This window comes from Magallana gigas, chromosome 2 (assembly GCF_963853765.1).
Source record: "Magallana gigas chromosome 2, xbMagGiga1.1, whole genome shotgun sequence".
Taxonomy (NCBI): Eukaryota; Metazoa; Mollusca; class Bivalvia; order Ostreida; family Ostreidae; genus Magallana; species Magallana gigas.
The window spans coordinates 29,983,747-29,996,429 of record NC_088854.1 but is presented as its reverse complement, the minus strand read 5'-3'; the positions used below and the strand labels follow the sequence as shown (position 1 = coordinate 29,996,429).

At 31.9% G+C, this 12,683-nt stretch overlaps 1 protein-coding gene across 1 annotated transcript; it reads right to left on the bottom strand.

Annotated features, from left to right (window-relative positions):
• Positions 1–3,546: 3,546 nt before the first annotated feature.
• Positions 3,547–11,654, bottom strand: LOC136271471 (transforming growth factor-beta-induced protein ig-h3-like). Its single transcript, XM_066071543.1, has 13 exons — positions 11,417–11,654; positions 10,435–10,649; positions 10,143–10,329; positions 9,945–10,043; positions 9,745–9,858; positions 9,512–9,647; positions 7,914–7,968; positions 5,527–5,674; positions 4,540–4,754; positions 4,248–4,434; positions 4,051–4,149; positions 3,852–3,965; positions 3,547–3,754 (listed from the first exon to the last, which is right to left on the bottom strand). The coding sequence occupies exons 1-13, from the start codon at positions 11,553–11,555 to the stop codon at positions 3,615–3,617; spliced, it is 1,848 nt and encodes a 615-aa protein (XP_065927615.1). The 5' UTR covers positions 11,556–11,654; the 3' UTR covers positions 3,547–3,614.
• Positions 11,655–12,683: the final 1,029 nt, after the last annotated feature.

The window sequence follows — 12,683 nt, the reverse complement described above, 5'->3', positions numbered from 1 at the left end:
GTTCATAACAAAGACATGTTTATATATGTAATTGTCAATTATTTTATTTTGATATGGAGGATTTTTAATTTCAAATTTGACAGAAATCCCCCGAGGACCTCTTCAGGTGGCATGGTCTTTCGTAAGTTGAGGACATTTATCTCTAGAAGAATTGACTACACATTCACCTATCTTGAGTTCATGATATCATTTTCGCCCTAAATTCATACAGTAGATTTTTTTTTAGACCAATTATTTTTGAATAGGATTTGTCTATTTTGAAAGGTAATCATATCATTTATTGAAAAAAAAATTATTAACTAATTCTTGTTAATGGACATCAATAAAAGATAGATTGAGGATATAATTTTTCAATAGTATGGTATTTCTCTCATTCTCTCTCTCTCAGTCAAAGTATGAAAATGGAATATATAGGTAAGCTTCTTTTTCTACTACATGGATCATTTGTATTTGTTACACACAAAAATTCTCAACGATTCAAACGTATGGATATTTTGATATGGTGTAGATGAACCAATAAGTGTTATTTAGAAAAATTGTCCTTTAATTGATAATGATTGCACTGAAATGCGTTAATATTTTTGTACATTTAAGAATCATCTTGCAACTTATACCAAACATTGATTATTGTGAAACATTTTCTGAAAAAAATTATTACTCTTTCATGTGAACAATAATCAAGATGATCTTTAAAGGACACAGGTACACTATATTTAACAAGTTTATTAAATTACTCTATAAGGAAAGCATGGAAAAAGTATCAAGATAACAAATCAAAACGTCATTATGATATTAAATGTGATAACATATCTAGCATACAATAATGCCAAATACTAATATTATATTGCGGTGTGTTTCTTGTGAAAAACAAACTGTTCAGGATCCGTGATATTACAAGTAACTAATACTTTTATTAGAGATACATATACGTGTGGCATCTGTAATCACATTTTCACGTTTATCGACACATGTTAAACGTTTTACGTTTTGCTATATTTATCGCTAAGATGGGATTCCTTCACGTTCTTGGAATGTAGGTGTCAAAATTCCTTATCTTTCAGGCACCTAGCATTTCGGAGGGGGTGGGGGTTGAATGAAGAACTCTTTAGCAATTGGTGTATGAGCAAAAGTAACAATGTATTCAATCGTAAAATGCTGCCAAAATACTGTAATGGGGCTTATTTTCGCCGTGTGTTATTTTTCCTCGCCTCGACTTGCAAATTAAACGGTTTTGCTCTGTTCTGAATATTTCGAAACAAAGCTGTATTCAAAGAGAGATACGTTTTAGACATTGGAATTCGCCCAGACCTAAATTTCTGGGTTGACAACGAGGGCGAAAAGGGTGGAAGTAAATCGAGTAAAATATTTCCTGTATAAAGTTATCACATATGAAAAAGTATTCGTGCTAAGTTCGATTTAGAGCGACCGTTGTAAAATGCAAATGTATTAAATCTTGTTGTATGTCTTGCGTCTATTTACAACTCTTGTACAATGAAAGCGATTGTTGTTAGATTATGTGATAGGATTGCGCGACTGATCAGGTGATCGGACGAATGAAGGAGTGCCAAAACCATTGGACGTGTGGCGTTCATTCCATCAGGCTTTCAATGATACGAGTTTTTGTGCAAGCCAGATGGGGTGACGAAAATACCGACCGTTTCCGACGTTTTTATTTATTTTTTTATTTATAACCATTAAACAATCATTAATTGGGAAAAAATTATATCTTTTAGAAACTTGATATCTGAATGTCTTAAATATGTAGATTTATGAGGAAGAAATGGAAATAGTCGCTGATGCATTGCAAAATAGGCAGTGTGCATGACAAGAAGCATTTTGCTGATGAGCTATTTAGACCTTTTACTCTTTTAGGATAAAATAATTGAATTTTTTAAGTTAATGTGGAGTCAGTGTTCACAACCATTTATTATCTGTTTGCTGTTATTTGTTTTCTTTGATTTTACTTTGCAACACTTTGAAAATGTAATGCCTGTAAATAAAATAAATTTTAACCACAACCTTCTTCATGAGAAATCCTTTGACAGATTTGGCTTGGATTTGTTTGAATGATCCACTACCAGTAACGATTATACATGTAAAACTTTTGTAACTTTTTTTCATCCTTGAATGAAGGAAAGACATATTAGAATTTAATCGCAAATGAATCAGAATATGTTTTACTCCTATCAAACATTTACTTATCAACAATATTGCATTTACTATACCTACATGAAAATCTTAGAAGAAGAAACATTTATGGAACACCCCCCCCCCCCCTTTGAAAGCAGCAAGGAAGGAATTTATCCTAGTACATGTAATAGCATTAAAAATCGATTGATTTACTTCTGAAGATCATTTGTTTTACTGTTGCGCTATTGTGACATATCTAAATTACTATGTTGTGAACGTTGTTTTGTCTTTTATTTCACGGATAATTTAGCAAAAATAACCATGTCATGTCATAACTTCAAGAACTGTTATCTTTAAAATTTCTTCAACTTCATTGACCACATTTCACAATTAAAGCAAATTTTGACCTCTGTGTTTATTTTCCTAAAACTATTGATTTGTCATTTTCCGTTATACATATGAATCGTCGCCAATTTTGTTATTTCGCTTTTTTTTTTTTTTCTAAAAACTACATGTTCAAGTTAAGAATGATACAATAGAAAAAAGTGTCTCCTTCGAATCATTAAAAAAACTATACCATCCTGAAACTACAGCATTGCAAAATATTTTAGGGAGTGTAGATAGACTGGAGCTAAACTAATGATAAAGTAAGATGTATCTACTTCTTAATAATCACTTACATTTGAGGCTTAGACAATTGTTCCAACCCCCGTGCTTGCCGAATTAAAAAAAAGTTTTAACATTTAATTTAGAAATTTCTTGGCCAATACTGGCCAAAAAAGCCAAAAAGAAATGTGTAAAAGAATTTATCATAACGTTGTTAGATAAAATTGATGTGGAATAAAATAACTATACCTTGTGTTATAGTTATTTTGTGGAATAAAATAACTATAGCTTGTGTTAGTTATCTGAGTGTGTCAATAGAAATAATGATCAAATGTCATTTGTTATTAGACTCTAAAAAAATATTTGTTTTAAATGCATCCTTTCTCATATCTTAATTTAAAAAAACAAACATTTTTCATTTTTGTTTTCGCTATAGAATTCGTGTTAATTTGAAAACAAATTCATTTCAAAGGAATTCAAATTTTTAGTATAATTATTGGTAAAATAATATTCTTGATGGTTTCTTTTTCAAACATTAAAGAATCAAACTCATTTTGATGAAATATTTAACAAAACAATTACAGATTATACAATTTGCGTTGAAGTGATTTTGTGTTGTTATTCTTAAAAATCATTATAACCATATATAGGTATTCAAGTTAAAATTTTCATGAAATCGTTTTGCTCAGTGTAAATCAAGTCACCAGTAGTGAACAACCAGAAAAATATTTTCACTTTTTGTCAATGTTTATTGCAAAATTAATACGTTTTCACTCAATAAAAATAACAAGCATATTCAATAACAAGTATATACAATTAAAATGTGTGATTAAATGGAGACATGGCTTCAAAAATGTCAAAATGGTTTGTTCAGATGATTACTTTTTCCCCAATATCGCAGAGAAAAGATAACGGGATGGAATAAGTACGTGATCAATGATGTGTACGACACCGTTGGTGGCGCTGATGTCGGCTTGTGTCACGTGAGAACGGCGATTAATAACAACACCATTAGTACCTGGAATGAGGAAAATTTATTGTATTATTTTATTTAACGATGCACAGATATCTAAAATAACAATAAAGGTGACAATAAGATAAGCTTGAATACTTACTGCTGACTCCAAGTCTGATGACGTCATGGTGAGTATCAAGGGTTCTGAGGTATTCTCGGTTGTACAATCCAGCTGAGTATTCAGTGTGAGGAACGACGTGGTACTCCAGAATTTCTAAAGAGAAAAGAGAGATCTTACTCGCATTTTAAATTTGAGTTGTAATCATCAGTAAATAAGATATCAATTGAGAAATGCATACCTTTAAGAAGCTGTGGGTTTCTTCTAAGGTTGTCCAAAACATGACTACCAAGTCTATTGAAAGCAGCATTGGTTGGTGCAAACACTGTTAGAGCATCCCCTGTATAAAATAGTGGGAATATTAAATATTCATTTTTTAAGTAATGGTAGAAAATAAAATTTGAAAACATGTATAAAAACACAAGCATAATAACTAACCCTGTAGTGCCCCGGCTAATCCAGCTGACTGCACCTTAGATAAAAGAGTGCTCAGGTCACTGTTGCCAGCCACCAAATCCACGATGCTTCCTGTAGGAGGCATCATCACGGTGTCGATGACGTGCACCATTCCATTTGAGGCGGTCAGATCAAAGTGTGTGATTTTGGATCCTTCCACTGTAACAACCTACACGTACAAACAAAAAATGTCTATGTAGTTTGATTGATTGTTTATGAGAAGATAGATTTGATTAATTTTAGTACACAAAAAAGAAAACTTTAAAACACATACGTGATTGTGATTATAGATGTTGAATCTGATTTTGGTTCCAGCCAAAGTCTCCAACTGAAGCTCATTGGATGCATCGGCCTTGTGAATGGAGCCTTTGACCACGTGGTATTTCAGTATATTTGCCAAAGCGGTGGTATCTCTCTGTAGACCGTCAAGGACAGACTGGGGAAGTTTGGAGAATGCAGCGTTTGTTGGAGCAAATATAGTGTACTCTCCTGTGATAGTAAACAGAAAATTAAAATTAGTAATCACTTCTCGTTCAGATGATATTGTTATCAGAGATTGAGCACATAGTCAGAATTTAAAGTTTCTTTTAAATCCAGGTGAACTATCTCGAATCTGTTTGTTGCTTGAATTTTATGCATTATTATTATGCTCATTTATGTAAAAATACGTAAAAGTGAATTTTGTCTACAGAACAAATTCAGGAGGTCGATCAGATCGGGATTTTTTTTTTTTTTTTTTATTTTTTTTTTTGCAGAAATAATATGCAGAAAAACCCTCTATATTTGAATCATTTGTAATATAAATCATTGCTATCTTCAGTCAATGTTTACTGTTACTAGGGATTTAGGGTATACATGGAGTCATAAAATGATGTGATGAGGTTTTGATATTAGCATATATCATGATTCACTTTTTTGGTTTCAAATCAGTTATATCATTTATTTGGTAATAGGTAAAATGTCACGAATATGTATTATGTTTAAGGCAGTAATGATGACCAGTGGTTTGGAAAAACTTAATAGTGGTTACATAGTGTTTTATTTTGAATGACGAATTGCAAGGTCCAGTCATTTTGAAGGAAAATGGTTGAAATATTTCTCGAATTGTATCATTTATTATTTTGAATATTTGAATTAAAAACAAATTTAAAACTCCCCTTGACTAACGCCACTTGAGTTTTCTAGTAATTCCGCTGAGACAAAACAATTCAATCATGCATTAAATCGTCTAATATATATTAAATTATTGAAAACAGCATACCTGACAGAAGAGCGTCGGCCAGACCCGCTTGTTTAACAAGAGCTATCAAAGTCGTCTCCCCATCGTTTTGTAGAACCTCTACTAGGTTTCCCCCAAAAACACTCTGCACAAACACGGTCAAAGCTACAAAGGCGAGCATCGTTAGTGGCTATAAGTTGTGGTTTAGGTTTGTCAGGAAGGTTATGTGAAGACAATAAAATTTTCGATACATTTATAGTATTTCAATTTATGTAACCATCTTAGCACCCGTCGTTGAAATGTGTCCATGAATGTTTTCATAATTCTTAAGGACACCCTGTGGGTTCCGATAGGGCCTTAACTGATTTCATTTCATATAAAATAACAAAATTCAGACATTTAAGTATGAATATTGCATGTTCATAACAAAGACATGTTTTATATATGTAATTGTCAATTATTTTATTTTGATATCGAGTTTTTTTTTATTTCAAATTTGACAGAAATCCCCCGAGGACCTCTTCAGGTGGCATGGTCTTTCGTAAGTTGAGGACATTTATCTCTAGAAGAATTGACTACACATTCGCCTATCTTGAGTTCATGATATCATTTTCGCCCTAAATTCATACAGCAGATTTTTTTTTAGACCAATTATTTTTAAGTAGGGATTGTCTATTTTGAAAGGTAATCATATCATTTATTGAAAAAAAAAATATTAACTAATTCTTGTTAATGGACATCAATAAAAGATAGATTGAGGATATAATTTTTTAATGGTATGGTATTTCTCTCATTCTATCTCTCTCAGTCAAAGTATGAAAATGAAATATAGAGGTAAGCTTCTTTTTCTACTACATGGATCATTTGTATTTGTTACACACAAAAATTCTCAACGATTCAAACATATGGAAATTTTGATATGGTGTAGATGAACCAATAAGTGTTATTTAGAAAAATTGTCCTTTAATTGATAATGATTGCACTGAAATGCGTTAATATTTTGTACATTTAAGAATCATCTTGCAACTTATACCAAACATTGATTATTGTGAAACATTTTCTAAAAAAAATTATTACTCTTTCATGTGAACAATAATCAAGATGATCTTTAAAGGACACAGGTACACTATTTTAACAAGTTTATTAAATTACTCTATTATGAAAGCATTGAAAAAGTATCAAGATAACAAATCAAAACGTCATTATGATATTAAATGTGATAACATGTCTAGCATGCACTAATGCCAAATACTAATATTATACTGCGGTGTGTTTCTTGTGAAAAACAAACTGTTCAGGATCCATGATATTACAAGTAACTAATACTTATATTAGAGATACATATACGTGTGGCATCTGTAATCACATTTTCACGTTTATCGACACATGTTAAACGTTTTACGTTTTGCTATATTTATCGCTAAGATGGGATTCCTTCACGTTCTTGGAATGAAGATGTCAAAATTCCTTATCTCTCAGTTACCTAGCATTTCGGGGAGGGGGGGGTGAATGAAGAACTCTTTAGGAATTGGCTCATGAGCAAAAGTAACAACGTATTCAATCGTTAAATGCTGCCAACATACGTAATGGGGCTTATTTTCGCCCTGTGTTATTTGTCCTCGTCTTGACTTGCAAATTAAACGGTTTTGCTCTGTTCTGAATATTTCGAAACAAGGCTGTATTCAAAGAGAGATACGTTTAAGACATTGGAATTCGCCCAGACCTAAATTTCTGGGTTGACAACGAGGGCGAAAAGGATGGAAGTAAATCGATGAAAAAAGTTCCTGTATACAGTAATCACATATGAAAAAGTATTCGGCTATGTTCGTTCGATTTAGAGCGACTGTTGTAAGATGCAAATGTATTAAATATTGTTGTATATCTTGCGTCTATGTACAACTCTTGTACACTGAAAGCGATTGTTGTTAGATTATGTGATAGGATTGCGCGAGTTATCAGGTGATCGGACGAATGAACGGGTGCCAAACCCATTGGACGTGTGGAGTTCATTCCATTAAGCTTTCAATGATACGAGTTTTTGTGCGAGTCAGCTTGGGTAACGAATAGACCGACCGTTTCCGACGTTTTTGGTGGTTTTTTTTTTATTTTTAACCATTAAACAATCATTAATTGTGAAAAAAAATTATATCTTTTAAAAACTTGAGATCCTAATGTCTTAAATAGGAAGAAATGGAAAAAGTCGCTGATGCATTGCGAAATAGGCGGTGTGCATGACAAGAAGTATTTTGCTGATGAGCTATTCAGACCTTTCACTCTTTTAGGATAAAATAATTGAATTTTTGAAGTTAATGTGGAGTCAGTGTTCACAACCATTTATTTTCTGTTTGCTTTTATTTGTATTCTTTGATTTTACTTTGCAACACTTTGAAAATGTAATGCCTGTAAATACAATAAATTTTAACTACAACCTTCTTCATGAGAAATCCTTTGGTAGATTTGGCTTGGATTTGTTTGAATGATGCACTACCAGTAACGATTATACATGTAAAACTTTTGTAACTTTTTTTCATCCTTGAATGAAGGAAAGACATATTAGAATTTAATCGTGAATGAATCAGAATATGTTTTACTCCTATCAAACATTTACTTATCAACAATATTGCATTTACTATACCTACATGAAAATCTTAGAAGAAGAAACATTTATGGAACACCCCCCCCCCCCCCCTTTGAAAGCAGCAAGGAAGGAATTTATCCTAGTACATGTAATAGCATTAAAAATCGATTGATTTACTTCTGAAGATCATTTGTTTTACTGTTGCGCTATTGTGACATATCTAAATTACTATGTTGTAAACGTTGTTTTGTCTTTTATTTCACGGATAATTTAGCAAAAATAACCATGTCATGTCATAACTTCAAGAACTGTTATCTTTAAAATTTTCTTCAACTTCATTGACCACATTTCACAATTAAAGCAGATTTTGACCTCTGTGTTTATTTTCCTAAAACTATTGATTTGACATTTTCCGTTATACATATGAATCGTCGCCAATTTAGTTATTTGGCTTTTTTTTCTAAAAACTACATGTTCAAGTTAAGATTGATACAATAGAAAAAAGTGTCTCCTTCGAATCATTAAAAAAACTATACAATCCTGAAACTACAGCATTGCAAAATATTTTAGGGAGTGTAGATAGACTGGAGCTAAACTAATGATAAAGTAAGATGTATCTACTTCTTAATAATCACTTACATTTGAGGCTTAGACAATTGTTCCAACCCCCGTGCTTGCCGAATTAAAAAAAAGTTTTAACATTTGATTTAGATATTTCTTGGCCAATACTGGCCAAAAAAGCCAAAAAGAAATGTGTAAAAGAATTTATCATAACGTTTTCAGATAAAATTGATGTGGAATAAAATAACTATACCTTGTGTTATAGTTATTTTGTGGAATAAAATAACTATAGCTTGTGTTAGTTATCTGAGTGTGTCAATAGAAATAATGATCAAATGTCATTTGTTATTAGACTCTAAAAAAATATTTGTTTTAAATGCATCCTTTCTCATATCTTAATTTAAAAAAAAACAAACATTTTTCAGTTTTGTTTTCGCTATAGAATTCGTGTTAATTTGAAAACAAATTCATTTCAAAGGAATTCAAATTTTTAGTATAATTATTGGTAAAATAATATTCTTGATGGTTTCTTTTTCAAACATTAAAGAATCAAACTCATTTTGATGAAATATTTAACAAAACAATTACAGATTATACAATTTGCGTTGAAGTGATTTTGTGTTGTTATTCTTAAAAATCATTATAACCATATATAGGTATTCAAGTTAAAATTTTCATGAAATCGTTTTGCTCAGTGTAAATCAAGTCACCAGTAGTGAACAACCAGAAAAATATTTTCACTTTTTGTCAATGTTTATTGCAAAATTAATACGTTTTCACTCAATAAAAATAACAAGCATATTCAATAACAAGTATATACAATTAAAATGTGTGATTCAATGGAGACATGGCTTCAAAAATGTCAAAATGGTTTGTTCAGATGATTACTTTTTCCCCAATATCGCAGAGAAAAGATAACGGGATGGAATAAGTACGTGATCAATGATGTGTACGACACCGTTGGTGGCGCTGATGTCGGCTTGTGTCACGTGAGAACGGCGATTAATAACAACACCATTAGTACCTGGAATGAGGAAAATTTATTGTATTATTTTATTTAACGATGCACAGATATCTAAAATAACAATAAAGGTGACAATAAGATAAGCTTGAATACTTACTGCTGACTCCAAGTCTGATGACGTCATGGTGAGTATCAAGGGTTCTGAGGTATTCTCGGTTGTACAATCCAGCTGAGTATTCAGTGTGAGGAACGACGTGGTACTCCAGAATTTCTAATGAGAAAAAGAGAGATCTTACCTGCATTTTTAATTAAACTTGTTATCATAAGTGAATAAGATATCAATTGAGAAATACATACCTTTAAGAAGCTGTGGGTTTCTTCTAAGATTGTCCAAAACATGACTGCCAAGTCTATTGAACGCAGCATTGGTTGGTGCAAACACTGTTAGAGCATCTCCTGCATAAAATAGTGATAATATTAAATATTCATTTTTTAAGTAATGTTAGAAAATAAAATTTGGAAAACATCTATAAAAACACAAGCATAATTACTAACCCTGTAGTGCCCCGGCTAATCCAGCTGATTGGACCTTAGATAAAAGAGTGCTCAGGTCACTGTTGCCAGCCACCAAATCCACAATGCTTCCTGTAGGAGGCATCATCACGGCGTCGATGACGTGCACCATTCCATTTGAGGCGGTCAGGTCGAAGTGTGTGATTTTGGATCCTTCCACTGTAACAACCTACATGTACAAACAAAAAAGTCTATGTAGTTTGATTGATTGTTTATGAGAAGATAGAGTTGATTAATTTTAGTATCACAAAAAAGAAAACTTTAAAACACTTACGTTATTGTGATTATAGATGTTAAATCTGATTTTGGTTCCAGCCAAAGTCTCTAACTGAAGCTCATTGGATGCATCGGCCTTGTGAATGGAACCTTTGACCACGTGGTATTTCAGTATATTTGCCAAAGCGGTGGTATCTCTCTGTAGACCGTCAAGGACAGACTGGGGAAGTTTGGAGAATGCAGCGTTTGTTGGAGCAAATATAGTGTACTCTCCTGTGATAGTAAACAGAAAATTAAAATTAGTAATCACTTCTCGTTCAGATGATATTGTTATCAGAGATTGAGCACATAGTCAGAATTTAAAGTTTCTTTTAAATCCAGGTGAACTATCTCGAATCTGTTTGTTGCTTGAATTTTATGCATTATTATTATGATCATTTATGTAAAAATACGTAAAAGCGAATTTTGTCTACAGAACAAATTCAGGAGGTCGATCAGATCGGGATTTTTTTTTTTTTTTTTTTTATTTTTTTTTTTTGCCGAAATAATATGCAGAAAAACCCTCTATATTTGAATCATTTGTCATATAAATCATTTCTATCTTCAGTCAACGTTTACTGTTACTAGGGATTTAGGGTATACATGGAGTCATAAAATGAGGTTTTGAAATTCGCATATATCATGATTCACTTTTTTGGTTTCAAATCAGTTATATCATTTATTTGGTAATAGGTAAAATGTCACACATATGTATTATATTTAAGGCAGTAATGATGACCAGTGGTTTGGAAAAACTTAATAGTGGTTACATAGTGTTTTATTTTGAATGACGAATTGCAAGGTCCAGTCATTTTGAAGGCAAATGGGTGAAACATTTCTCGAATTGTATCATTTATTTTTTTGAACATTTGAATTAAAAACAAATTTAAAACTCCCCTTGACTAACGCCACTTGAGTTTTCTAGTAATTCCGCTGAGACAAAACAATTCAATCATGCATTAAATCGTCTAATATATATTAAATTATTGAAAACAGCATACCTGACAGTAGAGCGTCGGCCAGACCCGCTTGTTTTACAAGAGCTATCAAAGTCGTCTCCCCATCGTTTTGTAGAACCTCTACTAGGTTTCCCCCAAAAACACTCTGCACAAACACGGTCAAAGCTACAAAGACGAGCATCGTTAGTGGCTATAAGTTGTGGTTTAGATTTGTCAGGAAGGTTTTGTGAAGACAAGTAAATTTTCGATACATTTATAGTATTCCAATTTATGTAACCATCTTAGCACCCGTCGTTGAAATGTATCCATGAATGTTTTCATAATTCTTAAGGACACCCTGTGGGTTCCGATAGGGCCTTAACTGATTTCATTTCATATCAAATAATGAAATTCAGACATTTTAGTATGAATATTGCATGTTCATAACAAAGACATGTTTTATATATGTAATTGTCAATTATTTTATTTTGATATCGATTTTTTTTTAATTTCAAATTTGACAGAAATCCCCCGAGGACCTCTTCAGGTGGCATGGTCTTTTGTAAGTTGAGGACATTTATCTCTAGAAGAATTGACTACACATTCACCTATCTTGAGTTCATGATATCATTTTCGCCCTAAATTCATACAGCAGATTTTTTTGAGACCAATTATTTTTAAGTAGGATTTGTTTATTTTGAAAGGTAATCATATCATTTATTGAAAAAAAGTTATTAACTTATTCTTGTTAATGGACATCAAATAAAAGATAGATTGAGGATATAATTTTTTAATGGTATGGTATTTCTCTCATTCTCTCTCTCTCAGTCAAAGTATGAAAATGAAATATATAGGTAAGCTTCTTTTTCTACTACATGGACCATTTGTATTTGTTACACACAAAAATTCTCAACGATTCAAACGTATGGAAATTTTGATATGGTGTTGATGAACTAATAAGTGTTATTTAGAAAAATTGTCCTTTAATTGATAATGATTGCACTGAAATGCGTTAATATTTTTGTACATTTAAGAATCATCTTACAACTTATACCAAACATTGATTATTGTGAAACATTTTTAAAAAAAGGACTATGTGTCGTTTTATGCATTTTTTGCCCCCAAACTCAAAGTTTTAAAAAGAGCTTTAAAAATTAGGTGAAAGATATTTAAAACCATATTGGAAATAAAGGTGTAAAAGGTTATCACCACAGTGACGTCATAATGTAGAAATGACGTCATGAAGATTGCATTATTTTGATAAATTGATGTTTTGTAGCAAAATATGGGTGTTTTCCGATGGTTTTTCGACTCGGAAACATCGAGCGCA